Source organism: Naegleria gruberi (genome assembly GCF_000004985.1).
Source record: "Naegleria gruberi genomic scaffold NAEGRscaffold_26, whole genome shotgun sequence".
Classification (NCBI taxonomy): domain Eukaryota; phylum Heterolobosea; class Eutetramitea; order Acrasida; family Naegleriidae; genus Naegleria; species Naegleria gruberi.
In genome coordinates, this window is record NW_003163301.1 from 137256 (window position 1) to 152845 (window position 15590).

The window sequence follows — 15590 nt, forward strand, 5'->3', positions numbered from 1 at the left end:
TAAAGTTTCACTTTGAAATAAATTTATGATGATGTACCAACTAGAATTTTTCCTAATAATATTGTTCCAATATTTTTCTAAGTTCTTGTTTTGCAAATATTTTTATAAATTTAATTGAGGACAAAAACCAAATTTGCAAAGGATTGTTATTTAAAGAGTTAATAAGAAATCTTAGCAACCAGTGTGTCAAAATCAAATGTTGAATCTCTATTCTTGGCACAACTAACATATAAGCAATCACCATCTGCAAATCCAAACCTATCCCCAAATAAAGAGGCAAATAAACTTTTCTCTTTGGGAACATACTCTGCATCACCATATCCAAACAGGTAATTTTTAGTGTCCGTGTTAAATGCCATGGATTTATAATAGAAATCAAAATCTCCATCTGTAACGTCATACCAAAACAATAGGGGTGTCTTTGGAATATCCAACCATGTGATGGAATCTTCAATTCTGAATTCGTTGGCAATATTCTATTCAATTCTTCACAATTCAATTGTAAAATCAGGGAATGATCTGATAATTGACCACACCATTCTTTTGGAATGTCTGCACTTCCTCCAAGCTTTGACATTCCTTTAGTTATTTCCTTAGTTTCATCCCTATCCAATCCAATACTCCACTTTGTTTTTTCCAATATATTAATCCAAGTTCTATGATGAATTCTAAAAGAATCTTCCAAATCCCTCTCAGAATGGAATGAATAATATGTTGATCTATTTTCAGGATTTTCCCATACCTTGTTCAATTTTTCCAATTCATCGACCGTTCGTCTAATACCTCTAGAAGAGCAATTAATAAATTTAATTAAATAACTATCGAAACCAGTGAGTAATGGAAAGTACCCTGACAAACAAAAAACTTTCCACTTTTCACTCAATTGAATAAATAATCGAAACAAGCATACAGTATTCTTTCTAAATTTTTTACATTCAGCCTTCAACATGATCTGTAATCCCTTCAATGATTTATCTCTTTTAATCATTACTTCCATTCGATTTGAATAAATTTCATCAGAATATGTTTGCATAATTTCATTCCATTCTTGAGAAATTAATTTACAATTTTCCAAATCTTTTACATTGGCAAGCATGGATAGAAAGTAACAAATAAATTCCTGATCCGATGAGTGAAAGAGTGGCGCTAGATCTTGAGACATTTTTTTTAATGTTCAATTTTGCATTTGCACCCTTACATCCAAAGTTGATTGAAATTCGAATATGCATTAGAAAGAAATAGTTTGATACACACAATGTGTATTTCTCCTTAGAATTTCTAATTGGTTGGTATTTCTGTAGTTTTTCCAAACAAGGCCAATAAAATACATCCTGGCACTAAAAGCACCAAAACACTTATAAAGAATTGAAGAATTGCCTTCCATCCTCTTAATTCTCTGAAAAATACTAATCCACATATTCCTGTAATGACCATTGCTGTTTCAGTAAGTGGCATACCAATGGTCAATCCAAGTGGAGAAACTGAAACATAATAGGCAAAGAAATTTCCAGTTTGCCACAAGAATGCTGTTAATGCAGGAAATATTGAAAGTTTGAGATGGAATGGAACTCTCTTTTTAAATCTAATCAAGTAATAAACGTAGTAAACAATTAAAATTGCTGTTGTAATGACAAACGATCCAATTCCAAAGGCGACCATATAGACAAGTCCTGTATCTTCATCTAAACGAGATGGTACGAACATACTTCCACCAGTTATTCCACATAATACCGAGGCTACTAATCCAATGAAATATCGTTTAGAATTTTTCAAAATCTTGATAAACTTTTGAGATTTGGTTTCATAAACTCCAATTGTTGATTCAATCTCTGATAATTCAGAATATAGTGTTGGATCATTCACAGAAGGATAAATAGGAACATCACTACTAATATTCTCCTGTTGATTTGTGGAATTTTCTTGTTGATAAAGTGGTGTTGTTTCAGTATTATTTTCCTGTCCAGACTCTTCAACACTTGCATTGATTGAAGTTTCAGATTGTTTTTCAGCAACAGGTTCTGGATTATTCCACTTACTGCAAGTGGCAGTTCCAAAAATACCAATAATCATAATAACCAATCCAAAAACAGTCAAATAAATATTTCCAATTTTAGATTGAAACAATGTAACACCCCAAATGAAATTGGTAATAATCACACAACCGGCCCAAGTTGATTGAGCAACAGCAGCTCCAAGATACTCCACAGCCACAATGGAAAACAATGAAGAAGGAACCCAAATTCCACTTCCTGCCACAGCCCACCAACTCCATTTAAACTCATTCCAAGCTAGAACAATTAAACTCATCAATCCAACCACAAGAGAAAAGTAAAATTGAAATACAATCGGATCAAATTCAACATTTCTAACCCATTTAACTTTCATCGGCAAGACAAAAGTTCCCCATGTCAAAATACTGAAATGTGTCATCAATAATGATAATGATGATACCTACCAAACAGAAACTCCAACCCATCCAAACCATTCCGGAACCTTATCTCCACCATTCGTTCCATTAGTATTATTATTGGAATTATTTTGCAAAAGTGTGTAGGATGAAATTTCATTAATTATTGATGGGATGGGATAGAGAGAATTTAGCATCGGAGGAAATGCACTCATCACTGATGATGACGCTTGTTGCGTTATTGGTGGTGCAACCATAATGATGTGAGACAAAAGTTGTCGTGTATTTTTTTTGTTAAAATTCCCAAGAATCTGGGAGGATTCTGCTTTATTCAAAGGATTTGGTGAATTCTGCTTGATATTCTCGAATAATCATATATTTAATCCAATTATTGAATGGAATGTTACAGTCAATGTTGCTATTCTACCTAGCTATAACTAATACACATGTGGTTCAACTCTCATTTGAAGTTGGTGCATATTAATATCGGCTTTAAATTGTAAAGCCTTAAGTACTTTAAAAAAAATAACAAACTACTTAATAAAAATACTAATGGCCTCATCACCAACGAGAATTTTTGAAGCCTACGAGATGGTAAGCTATATTGGTGAAATTGAGAACCAACGCACACAATCAATACAAGAACTTGTACCTCTAAAATCAAAAGATCATAACATTTACCTTATGAACGACAGATATGAAATTGATTGTTTCCCTATCGATTATTCTATTCATATTAAAACGCATCCATTCAAATTTTCCCAACTAAAGAACTCCTCTGAAGCAGATATTTGGAAATTGATCAAGAGGATTGCTCTTCAACAAAGTATATTTAAAGGTAGATTTATTGGTTTGAAAGGAAAAGACGGCAAGGTTAAAACTGTATCCGAATTTAAGGCTTTTATAGATCAAGTTGATATTCAGACAGATTTAAAGTTCGTTATTGTTAAAGAGAGGTTTGAGAATGTATTTTCTACCATTGAATCAAGGCTAAACCAATTAAATTCCTTAGAAAGGAACACTTGTTCTATTATCACCCTGGCAAAGGACGCTTCCTTTAACTCAAGTGCATTGGAAGGGAATATTCACAGCAACAAAGGACGAATTTGAGGCATCCGAAAGTGAGGATGAAGATTCACTCACTCCTGATACTAAAGAAATACGAGTACTGAGAAAGATGCATGAAAGATTCCAAACCGATATAATTAATGGAAAGGTTTATACACTCGATGAAGAGCTACTGTTGACAGAACACAAAGAAATGGCCATTGGTCTTGGAGAGGGTGCAGGAAGATTCAGAAGTGTAAATGTTTATGTTAAAGGATCTTCCCACAAGTTTGCACCTTATGATACAATAAGAAGCAAGTTGGCATCTGTTTTAATGATTTTCTACTCCAAAATCACCAGCGCCAATTCGTTGGAAGAACGAATTAAGGCTGCAATTTACATCCATTATGAAATTGTTAACATTCACCCATTCAGAGATTACAACGGAAGAATGGCAAGATATATCATGAACTTAGTTTTATTTCAGTATTGTAGAATTCCTCCGGTATCAATATTGCCAGGAATTAAGGATGAATACTTTGCTTCTGTTCGCGAAGTTGATAAGAATAATGATTATAGATTTATTACTACCATCATTACAGAATCAATTATTAGGTCTATCGAAAAAGCATTTTATTATACTCACATACAGGATGGAATGGGACTATTGTTGAATAGATTTACATTGGATCAGCTTGCAGAATATTGTAAATCTAACAACATTACCACTGACGAAAGTTCCAAGTCTAAAATGATAAGAGATATTTTGAGACTCTCTAATAGAATTGGAGAATTTGCTTTTGTGTTGGAGTTGGAAAAACAAGATTTACAATCAATAGTTCTGGACAATAATCTATCCACTTTTTCTCAATTGCAAACATGTTTAATAGAGATTTTATTTTCTAATCCAAACACCAACCTGAAACAATTTCTCAATTTATTCAACACTGAAGGTTTAGACAGATTCTTGGAATTATTAAGAATGAAAGATGAGTCCTCTAAGGAAGGAAAAATTACAGCTATCATGGAAGAAGTATTAATATTAGGTATGAGAATCGGATTTGGTAATATGAAGGAAGAGAACATCTCTTCTTTATGCAATGAACTGAAGATCTCTTCATTTGGTTCCAAACTTGAAAACATTCATTCAATGTTTGGTGTTATTTATCCTCATTACTCTAGATTTAAACATTTATTATTTAAAGAATACATTTGGGATATTAAGAAAGGTATTTCTTTGGAACAATTATATCAATTTCATTACTATGACTTACTCGTTTATGCAAAAAAACAACAATTGAATTTAAAACATAAATCCAAGAAGAGCATTTGTAAGAATATTTTAACCAGTGGTCATATTAAGAGACTTAATGAGAATGACGATTTGTTGCAAAATCTCAAGAAAAAGAAGTTATAACCAAATATATTAGGTTTCATTTCACTTATGAATTTGACTCTTTCCAAATTTGCAAACCAAAATATTTAACATAAAGCAAATTGTCATTATAAATTGTCGTATTAGATTTAGTTTTGAAGAATATTGAATGGGTGGTTAGCTCAGCGGTAGAGCACCGGATTGCAAAGTTATTTGCAGCAGACATCCGATGGTCACGTGTTCGATCCACGTACCACCCTACCTTTTGACTGTGCAATTTACTTAAAGGGTAAGATTTTTTTAACATGTTTACAGTAAAAACATAACGAAATTGATAACTTTACTAATGAGACAAACTTCTTCTCCATTGGACTGTTCATGAATTCATGAAAGTTAAATGTCAACATTGTTGATAAGTTTGAAATGTAACTTCTAAAGTGGAATGAAAAATAATATTTTGGTAATATTGCGAAAACAGAAGTTTCCCTTATCGTCCATTCATTACTCTAACTTTCGTCTCATTTCCAATAAGGAGCAGTAAATTTCGAAGAGTCTTTTAATTGCATTGTAATGATGTCAATTAAACATTTAAATATTTGATCACTGATTCTATTCTTAATTATTCACATTTAAAAAACTACAAACACAATTAACAATGCAATCTCCACAATTCTGGCTTCAAGATGTCAAACCAAAATGGTTACCTGAAGGTTTCCAAGTTGTAAGTATTGTTGACTTCTTGATTCTTATTAACATTGAAAAGCCAACTGAAATGATGGATCAAATTGAACAATTAACTCAAGAAGCACAGAATGCCTATTATTCTGTAGATAAAGAACGTAATGGATTCTTGAGAAGAAGAGAATTCAAGAAGGCAATGAAGAAATTGGGTATTAACAAGTTTGAAGCAAAGTAAGTTTATTTGTGGTATTTTGATTCATCCAAATCTAAAGACATATGTTAATCTTGGTTGATCAAGAACGTCTCAAGGTTGTTAGCATTAAGAACTATGTCAATGCCTACTTGTTTATTAAGAGTGGTGGTTTGAATCATGAACACACTGATTATCAAGGTCCAATTACAACTGGTGTTGACAAGAGAGAGCACTTACTCAAAAATCAATCCCAATTAATCAAAGTTGACTTTAAAACTTTCGTTAACAATCAAGGAACAGCCAACGTTTCAGCAGCATTCATTACCCAAAATGGTTTCACAAGAATTCCACGTGGTATTTTCATTTGGTTAATAGTCAACTTGAAGAATGCAGCCACTGGCATGTTCTTATGTTCTGAGAATGGAAAAATTGTTGCCAATCGTCCAGCTGCTGGCACTTGGGAAACTTTCACATTTTACAACCATACCGATTGGGCAGATAGTTTCCTTCGTGCCTTTAAAACAGTTTGGAACACTTACTTGTGTTGTGAAGATACTAATATCCTCGTTGATAATAGAGCTAACATTGGAGATTGGGAAAAGTTTGAAGCTTTCCCATGTCCTGGTGGTTATTATTTCAAATCTTGGACAGGAAAGTATATTTCTGGTGATGCTTCTGGAAATGTTTCAATGGCAAACTCTGTTGGTCTAAATGAAGCATGGGATATTACAATTCTTGGATCATATCCATAGATGTTAGATGTTGCATTGATTAAGGACTATTGTATATTATATTATTGTATTATTATTGTATTTAAAGACTCAGTAAAAAGTGAATTCCCAACTCAAGTTTATTTTTATATTTAATAAGAATCTGTGGAAACTAAGAGAAACGATCGAAAAAAATGTTAAATTTCGACTTGATACAATCCACTGACGAAGAGTTTGATATTGCGATCAATCAAGGTTTTCTTTATGAACATGAACGAGATGGAAGGCAAATTCTTGTACATCGAAACATGGAAAATCAAATATTGTTCTACATTTGCACAACCCATCATGAAGAAGAAGAAACATTAGATTTGGTGAGAGAGGCATGTCTTTTGTTAAAGGAGGATAAAGTAAAAGGATATGGCACCAGCAACTCACCAATTATTGATCAAGGAATTACCAAATCAACCACATTACAAGAAATGATAGAACTCTTAAAAAATGGACTATCACCAAGAATTATCATGAAAAAGAGTTGCATTATTAATCGCGTTGATTTTGTGCAATATTTGATTGAGAATAATTTGTTTCAAATCAATGAAATCTGTGACAAACATAATAGATACTCAATCTTACACTTTGCTTGTTATTTCTATTGTCCAGAAATTGTAAAATATGCACTTGATATGGGAATCGACACAAATTTGAAAGATGCCAGAGATTGTATCACTGCCTATACAGATCTTGTGTGGAGAATACTTAAACAATTAGTTTACAAATCTAGCAATCAAGAAGAAGTCAGTTCAATGCTTTCTAAGAATGGTCTTCCTACTAATCTGAAAAGTAATTCTCAAGTTGGTGATGTTGATGTGAATCTGTTGGAGAGTGTCATGTTGGAGACGAAGGGGCTCACTATCACATCCATTGTTAGATTAGGATATGAATTGGCCATGTTAAGAATGTTAAGGAAGGCAATTTATAATGTAGATTCACCAAGCAGTAGAGTTAGTTCAGTATTTCAATGACTCAAACGTTACTGATTTGAAAATTTAAATCTATTAATTAAATCAGCCAAGTCATTCACACAATGAGTTTCAATCTCCTCAAATAAATCATTTCCAAAATAATATTCCTCAGATTCAATTTTTGAAATGATTAATCGTTTCCTCAATTCAACATTTTCAATATTCAATTCTGCAGGAGCACCAATTGTTAGAAATTGTTCCAAAATAAACTCTGCTGCCATTTTCTTATTGTGATAATTCTCCTTCTTGTATTGTTGAATAGATTTCCAGCAGAGAAGTGATTCTGGACAGTAACATCGTCTGGCAAAGTCCAACAATTTCTGATAATAATTCTCATCTTCCAAATTGCTTGCTACTTGCGAATCTTTGTTATTGGATAGATTACCTGTTGAATCTAGACGTGCTGACCTATTCTTCTTGAAACGGTCCAAATAAATCTCCCAAGCAATTGGTCTCAATACTGTAATGATAATTTCCAAACTTGCAAAAGCGAATAGGAATAAACTATATGGAATAATATAATCAACCAATGTAATATATCCATTAATATTACCCAAAATTACAAATAGCGCCAATCCAATTACTTGCGTAATGATAATTACAATAGATTCAGTCTTGATATTCCAGGCATCTCTATCTGCCATTAGTAATAGAATTATTGAACCAATTTCAAAAATGAGATAGATCAGCGTAAGGCAAGACACCAATATTAGCCCATTAATTGTTAAAACACATCCAAATCTGAATTCAAACATTCCAGGGTAGACAAATAATTGAGAAGCTCCATTCTCAAACTTTTTCCCAGTCTTGTCAATTCCAAATTCAATACCAGCCATCAAGAGCCATAACAGTGTATTGAATAGAAAGCAAGTAATGTACACAACCGCCACAAATTTGTAACTGGTCAAGAATTGTAATGTTTTGATTTTAAACTTCATGGAAAAATTAGTTTTCATCAAGGAATAATCCATCTTGTTGGCAACAGCTGCATTACTTGGTATTTCATCAGGTATTTCCATATTATAAGTATCCACAACACTCTGATCAGATAAACTCTTAGAAGATTCCACCTTTTCCACTGGCACACTTTCCAAATTGTTATCATTCACTTCATTTTCCAGAGCTATCTCTTGCTTCACTTCCATCTCAATATTGGAAGATTTACTTTCCAATACTTTCTGTTGTAATTGATTCTCAAATAGTTTCATCTTGACCTTATTCAATTTATAACTCGAAAATACACGAATGCATCGACACGTCGAGGGAAGTGTCATTATTGGACCCAGACAGAAGCACCACGAGTAGATTGCACATGGAAATAACTTTCTTCCAATTAAAGTCCTAATACAGAATATTGTGATGAAGAAAAAACTTGAAAGTAGAGTTAGAATGGAATGCGAAAGGTTTCGTGCTCGGATACTTTTCGAATTTTGTTTAAATATTAGTCCAATAATCGAGAGAATGATGAGTGAGAAGTAGTAGAGAAGAAAGAGAGAAGTAATTCCTACAGACACTGTTTCCGATCGATATTAATAAATACATTCGAATAAAAGAACAAATTCTAAATAAACAATTGGCTACTACATACTATAAGTATCTGGACATATTAAATGTTCCATCTTGGGATACTTTTCAATGCTGTACATTCCTTGAAATAACATTGAATCGCACACGGTATTGTTTAATCCATCTTCGTTAGAAAGTTGGGCGTGGACATTGTTTAGGTTCATTTCGTGTCAATTTTTTGTTGCCTTTTTAATCATGTGATAGTCAATGAAGTGAAATAATCAATAATCACATCCTATTGATCTATATGTTTAATAATTTCTCAGATTTTTCAACAATTTCCAAAAATTGCTCGAGTATTAAATAAATTAAACACGTGGAACAAGATTCAAACTAGTTGTCAAATAAATTTCTTACTTCTTATTGACTTGTTTTGGGTTGTTGTTGTTGTGGAGTGTGGTGATGGAGTGAAAATCCATTAAATACATAACCTCTATCTCTATTGCCATCCAAGAAACGAATTCCACAATTGTTTGGATTAACTTCTGCATCGAACCATTCAGGTTTCAAATCCAACCACTGGTGTTTAAATATTATTATTAGAAATATGGGATAATGAATTATAATTTACAATTATTTTGAAAGTTCTGATAAAAACTTACCACTGAAAATTGTTAGCAAAATGTAATTTAATTAGAAAACTTACTCTGAGTAAAGGCACGAACAGTAACACCGTGAGAAACAATAATGATATCATTAATACCCTCTGTTTCACTATCTGAAATGAGTTTCTCAAATAATAATTTCACTCTCTTTGAAACATCAACTGTGTGAAAGAATTATGAATATTAAAAATTACTTGAAAACCTACATCTTGATTCTCCTAATGGAGGACGAGCATAAAATCTTCCAAAAAATCCAATGTGCTTTTCAAAATGTTGAAATTCTTGTGGGAATCTCTTATTCAATTCATCTAATGGAACTCCTTCAAATAAACCAAATTGTTGCTCCACCAGAAGAATGCTCTCTCTGAATGGTTGTTCTTGTGTTAAAAATTCTTTCAATAAATAACTATTTACCTTTGATCTTGAATTACGTTAGAGGCCTCAGACATGATAATATTGGCAGTTTCTCTAGCTCTATTGTAGGTCGAATTCCACATTCTAACTCTCAATGGATAGGTAACACTTTCCAATTTTTCTGATTCATCCTCATCCTCACTCAAATCATTATCAAATTTGAAGTCTGTTGTTTCATTTGAAACAAATTTCAATTCTCTCGAGAATTTCTTTTTTGAAATGTCTGTATATTTCAGATTTTCTTTTTGAATCTTTTCCCATAATCTCCTATTCATGTCTTCATAGAATCGTTTAATATATACACCAGCCTGTACATATTATGATATTTGTGAATAAACACCACTTGACTACTTACAGCTTTTGCTTGTTCTTCACCAGCTTTACTCAATGGAATGGAGTGATCTGATTTCTCTTGTAAAATTGTCTTGTGTACATTGGTGACACATTGACCGTGTCTCACCAAAAGTATTCTGATATGTCTGGCTTTTTTCTTCAAATGTAAAATGTTCAATTTAATATCCTTTGGTTCAATTTCCTTACAAATAGGCAGAGAAATGATTGAATTTCTATGTGTATTTCTAGGAGATTCACAAATAGATTGTTTTCTAGTTGGAGAAGTTAATTCTGCATTTTGTAATCTCACTGCAGTTGGTGCATTCTCAACATTTTGAGAATTTTCACAATCTACCATAATATTATTATTATTAGTATTTGTATCAGAATTAGAGTCGTCCATTTCCACACACTCTGTAAAACTCTCCAAAGATACACTCTTCGGAACTTCGTCATCCTCCAGAGAATCGTAAAACATTTCCTTCAACACAATAAATGCAGGTGATTGAGTTATTGAATACTCATCCCATTCCGATCGACCAGATGATGGAATATATAAATTGGACATGATTTCATTCTTTGAATTTTTACCACCATCATGCTGTTGATTACTACTAGGTAGTGATAAGGAAGAATGACTTGATGAACTATAGTTTAGGGCTTGTTGTGATGATGAATTATTTGTGGGTGATGATGATGAAATAACCTCATCATTTAACGATAGAATTGGAATTTCCGATAACGTTGGTGCACTGTTGGTTGTAGGATGATGACTCGGAGTTGATGAAACTTCATTGTTTTTCATGTTTTTTTTTGGTGGTTCAACAAATTCAAAATTTTCATCGTTTTGCTTGTTGCTGTTTGCTCGTTTCTTCATTTTTTATAATAAATATTTAATTTTATTCGAAATCAAGTTGGATATCACTTGACTTGTTACTTTTTGATACCAATGAGGGCACTGTTGAGTTTGCTACTGTCAATGTTACCACCTCCATCGAGATCATCACCTCCAGCTCCTCCTCTTGCTCCACCTCTACGGAGAGCAACTGATTTGGCAGCTGTGGCAAGTTTTAATTGTTGCATCTTTTCATCCATAGCTCCTCTTCCTTCACCTCCACCAACTGTGGATTTGTTCTTAAGTACATCAAGTTTTTGCTTGGCTGAATTGATCTTAAGTTGTTGTTTGGCAGCTTCCTTCTTAACCTTTTCTTCTTCGGCCTTCTTTTTCTTTTCTTCTGCCTTTTTGGCTTGTTCATTCTTTTCATTGGCCTGTTTGAATTGTTGCATGAATAGATCGATGAGAGCCAAGAATTTATCAGGTTCCTTTTGTAAATCTTCTGGTCTTTCATCAAATGACTTGGCAAGAGAATCAATTTCAGTTTTCATAATCTTGAATTTAGCTTCAATACCTTCCAATTCATCCTTAACTTTTTGTTCAAAGCTTTCCATTGTTGAAACGAACTTGTCTTCTTCAGAGGTATTTTCCCTAGCTTTTGTAATTTGTTGTGAAAGTTGAGTGAGACACTTCTTCAATTCGTTGATATCATCTTCAACTGATCCAACCAAAACACGTGTAGCTGGTTGAATATGAGTTAATTGAGTATCAAAGTCCATCAAGTGTTTCTTCTTTTCTCCAATGAAATCGACAATGTACTGGAGTAAACTAGTTTTACCATCACCTGATTTGGTGTCAGCAAGTTTTTGCAATGATTTGAGCTTGAAACCAAATGATATTTTCTTCTTTTGTTGACCGTTCAAAAAGTTACCAAATGTAAGAATGACAGCAAGAATTTCCATGAATTTTTCACTTTCTCTAGCTTCCTTACATCCCAAAATCATATTTTCAATATCTGGCTTAATTTTTGAAATCATTTCATTGAAACGGAACTTGAATGACCAAGCATCCAATCTTCCAATCAAGTTAGGTATACCGTTCATGACACGGAAGAATTTATCTGGTTCAGCCAATTCATCCATCGGTCCATCATATCCCATCACAGTATCAACTTCTTCTTGTTCTGGAGCAATTTGCTTAATAGTTCCAATATTATCAGCAGTCACAACTGCTTCATCCATAGCAATAATAGCTTTTCTGAGCATATCATATGATACACCTCTGATACTACCTAATTGGAGTGATACAGAGTAACTACGCTTAGCATCAAGCAATGATTTAACTTCCTTCTTCTTTTCCTTTGGTTCTGCTTTTTCACCTTCTTTTTCTTTCTTTGCTGTAGAGAATACAGTTGACAATTCATCAAGATTCAGCTTGGAAATAATAGAATTGGTTTCTTGAGCAATATTCTTCTTAATGAAAATTGTTTTTGCGACATTGTTCTTGTTGATAGCATCAAAGTGAACTTGACGAGTTGTTTCAGTTGGTGCCTTAGTTGGCAATGTTGGTAAACCATCACCAACACCAACACCTCTTCCACGGCCCATCATTGGCATACCAGGTACACCAGGTACTCCTGGAATACCAGGAACACTTGGCACTCCTGGAATACCCATACCAGGTGGCATAGGAACACCTCCCATACCAGGTGGCATTGGTACTCCACCACCCATTCCAGGTGGCATTGGAATACCACTACCAGGAGGCATTGGAATACCACCAGGTGGAGGAGGAATACCACCCATTCCTGGAGGCATTGGAATACCACCCATTCCAGGTGGCATTGGAATACCACTACCAGGAGGAGGAGGAATACCAGTTCCAATAGGAGGAGGAGGAATACCCATTCCAGGAGGTGTTGGAATACCTACACCAATTGGTGGTGGAGGAATACCCATTCCAGGAGGTGTTGGTATATCACCACCACCCAAAATTGGAGGTGGAGGAACACCAACTCCAGGAGGAAGAGGAATATTACTAGTTGTAGGTGCAAGTGAAGGATCTTCTTGTGTTGGTGGATTCTTCTTTAATTGATCCCTTTCTGTTTCCAATTCTTTCTCCTTCTTTTTCAAAGTTTCAATCTTGGTATTACATTCAGAAATTAATTTCTTAACATTGTCCTCCTCTTTGGTCCAGTGTTTTTTCTTATCATCGAGTACCTTCTTTGCATGTTGGACTTGTTCATTGTTTGCCTTCTTTGAAAAGACTTCATTCTTAAGTTTTTCAATTTCTTGGTGGAGTTGAGTGAGTTCAGCCTTAATGTGGGAGTGCTTTTCTTGTTGAGTAGCCTTTTCCTTCTCAGTTTCAGAAAGCTCACTTCTAGTTTGAGCTGTTTGTTCTTCAATTTCTTTCAAGAACTTTTCCTTTTCTTCAGAAAGGGAATTCTTCTTCTTTTCAATTTCTTCCAAAGTTTTGGAAATTTCAACAATTTTAGTCTCGTACTCTTGAAGAATAGATTCGCGTTCTGATTGCAAGTTATTAAGTTGATATTGTTGGGTTTTGACTCTGTCAGCAAGTTGTTTTTCCTTCTCTGTTTTGATTTTCATGTCTTCTTCTGCTCTCTTTGGTGCCAATCCAGCATCAACCAAAAGTTTAATCTTGCTCCAATTTTGAGCTGATTGTTGTTCGGTAAGAGACTTGTCAATAGCCACCGAGTTGTAAATGATCAATTCAGTTAACAATTCATAGAGCATATTTTTCAAAGGTTCATCATCGGAAACTTCATTCAATTTTTGTTTAAGAAGCTTGACAACATTTACAGAATCTGATAAATCATTTTCCAAAAATTCTTTTTGACAAACTTCCAGTTCACCAGCTAAAACTTCCATTTGACTGTTCAAATCAGTAATAAATTCTTGAGCTTCCTCATCTTCCATAGATTGAACAGATTTTTCCAAGCTTTGATTCTTGAGCTCTGTAATTACTTCCAAACATTTCAAATTTCTAAATTCCTTCTTGAACAAGGATTTGGTACCTTCATCAGGAGATTGATCCAATAATGTATTGAACAAGAACAATGCATAGTATGCATAGTCGAGATTAGATTTTGTCATTCTTTGAATAATATCATAAAATCTGGTCTTTTCTCTCTTGACAAGTCTATAGTGACTCAATGCACTGACAACCAAACTAAAACCATGACTTGCCCAACTGGCCATGACAATCAAAATTTGTAAAATATCACAAGCTGCTTCAATATTTGGAGTATCTAAAATGAGAACCAAGTTTTTCATGGCATCTTTTTCTGCCAAAAATTCTTCAATACCCACATTGGTATTCAACAAGGCCTTCAAGGCAGCAATACAGAGGGATTGTTTTTCCAAATCCTCTACAGTAGCAACCATATTTGTGGATGTGAGTGTTCCACTTTCGTGCTCAGAGACAGCAGTTGATGTACCGCCTTGCTCAGAGTTGGATTGGTGATGTTGATGGAAATTTGGTGTATAATCTTCAGAGTCAGAATATTCTCCTTGATCGATTTCCATATTATCGGAGGCAGGTGTTACATCTTCCTCAGATTGTTGTTTTCTAGAAAGAACATTGGTCATATTCAAACAATGGATCAAATGTTTGATACCTCCTTGCATAATAAATTGGTTGACCCATCGAATTGGCTTGTCAACCAAAAGTTCAGCAATACGAGCCAAACGTGCAGAATCATAATTGTGTTTTTCCCATTGAGAAAGGAGTACGAAAGGAGTATCCTCATCAGCAGTTTGATCATTATCGTTTTTAAAGTAATACAAACGTCTATTGATTATATTGTATTAACATGATTGATTATATTGTAATGAAACATTTTAAACATAACATCCAAAGAGTTACATACCTGACTTTTTCCTGTACAGTTTTAGTTGCCAATTGTTTTCTTCTGATACTATCTGGTACTCCCATTTCCACTAACATTTCATTGAAATTTCCATTGACATCATCGTCATTCCATTGTAATTGTTGTTGGTAGGCAAGAGCATTAAAAGGTTCTCTATTAAAACCTCCATTATTACTACCACCAATGTTTGATGATGAGTGGGATGGGGAATTATTTGGTGAGTGATGAAGCGCCGAAGATGATGAAGAAGCAGCCTGAATCGTCAGTTGCTGCGAGTGAGAGAGCGCGGAAGTACTCTTTGATGTATTCTTTTTTGGCGCCATAATTTCAAAGAGAGAAAATTTGTAGAGTTACTGTTGTTGTTTGTAGGTGGTTTGTATCACACACTAAATTTTTAATTGATTGTTGTGTGAAGGGAATGGTAGGATGAGTGGAATGGTTAGATTGATTTTTTTTTAAATTTTTGTGATTTTGGATGTCGTTTGTCATGTGATTGACAAGTGAATTTGG

At 33.9% G+C, this 15590-nt stretch overlaps 7 protein-coding genes and 1 non-coding gene across 8 annotated transcripts; 3 read left to right on the forward strand and 5 right to left on the reverse strand.

Moving 5' to 3' along the window:
- Positions 1–158: 158 nt before the first annotated feature.
- Positions 159–1162, reverse strand: NAEGRDRAFT_67985 (uncharacterized protein; the record flags this gene model as incomplete). Its single annotated transcript, XM_002676765.1, has 2 exons — positions 159–448; positions 493–1162. The coding sequence occupies 2 exons, from the start codon at positions 1160–1162 to the stop codon at positions 159–161; spliced, it is 960 nt and encodes a 319-aa protein (XP_002676811.1).
- A 116-nt stretch (positions 1163–1278) lies between these two features.
- Positions 1279–2430, reverse strand: NAEGRDRAFT_67986 (uncharacterized protein; the record flags this gene model as incomplete). Its single annotated transcript, XM_002676766.1, has 1 exon — positions 1279–2430. The coding sequence occupies one exon, from the start codon at positions 2428–2430 to the stop codon at positions 1279–1281; it is 1152 nt and encodes a 383-aa protein (XP_002676812.1).
- A 1154-nt stretch (positions 2431–3584) lies between these two features.
- On the forward strand, positions 3585–4871 carry NAEGRDRAFT_67987 (uncharacterized protein; the record flags this gene model as incomplete). The annotated part of the gene is made up of 1 exon (XM_002676667.1): positions 3585–4871. The coding sequence occupies one exon, from the start codon at positions 3585–3587 to the stop codon at positions 4869–4871; it is 1287 nt and encodes a 428-aa protein (XP_002676713.1).
- A 129-nt stretch (positions 4872–5000) lies between these two features.
- On the forward strand, positions 5001–5089 carry NAEGRDRAFT_t336. The gene has a single exon. It is a non-coding gene; the product is annotated as a tRNA-Cys (tRNA).
- Positions 5090–5470: 381 nt separating this feature from the next.
- On the forward strand, positions 5471–6551 carry NAEGRDRAFT_79889 (uncharacterized protein). Its single transcript, XM_002676668.1, has 3 exons — positions 5471–5550; positions 5593–5741; positions 5783–6551. Exons 1-3 carry the CDS (start codon positions 5485–5487, stop codon positions 6453–6455), a joined length of 888 nt encoding a protein of 295 aa, XP_002676714.1. The 5' UTR covers positions 5471–5484; the 3' UTR covers positions 6456–6551.
- Positions 6552–7446: 895 nt separating this feature from the next.
- Positions 7447–8712, reverse strand: NAEGRDRAFT_67989 (uncharacterized protein; the record flags this gene model as incomplete). The annotated part of the gene is made up of 1 exon (XM_002676767.1): positions 7447–8712. One exon carries the CDS (start codon positions 8710–8712, stop codon positions 7447–7449), a length of 1266 nt encoding a protein of 421 aa, XP_002676813.1.
- A 652-nt stretch (positions 8713–9364) lies between these two features.
- On the reverse strand, positions 9365–11161 carry NAEGRDRAFT_67990 (uncharacterized protein; the record flags this gene model as incomplete). The annotated part of the gene is made up of 6 exons (XM_002676768.1): positions 9365–9523; positions 9607–9608; positions 9651–9770; positions 9816–9973; positions 10024–10331; positions 10379–11161. The coding sequence occupies 6 exons, from the start codon at positions 11159–11161 to the stop codon at positions 9365–9367; spliced, it is 1530 nt and encodes a 509-aa protein (XP_002676814.1).
- A 77-nt stretch (positions 11162–11238) lies between these two features.
- NAEGRDRAFT_79890 (FH2 domain-containing protein) lies at positions 11239–15403 on the reverse strand (the record flags this gene model as incomplete). Its single annotated transcript, XM_002676769.1, has 2 exons — positions 11239–15001; positions 15081–15403. 2 exons carry the CDS (start codon positions 15401–15403, stop codon positions 11290–11292), a joined length of 4035 nt encoding a protein of 1344 aa, XP_002676815.1. The 3' UTR covers positions 11239–11289.
- Between the last annotated feature and the right edge of the window lie 187 nt (positions 15404–15590).

What these genes read in the sequence shown, in the direction of transcription:
- NAEGRDRAFT_79889 (XM_002676668.1), top strand. Translation starts at nt 5,485, where the DNA reads ATGCAATCTCCACAATTCTGGCTTCAAGATGTCAAACCAAAATGGTTA. An exon ending in TACCTGAAGGTTTCCAAGTT is followed by an intron (nt 5,551 to 5,592) that starts GTAAGTATTGTT and finishes AACATTGAAAAG; the next exon opens with CCAACTGAAATGATGGATCA. An exon ending in ATTAACAAGTTTGAAGCAAA is followed by an intron (nt 5,742 to 5,782) that starts GTAAGTTTATTT and finishes CCAAATCTAAAG; the next exon opens with ACATATGTTAATCTTGGTTG.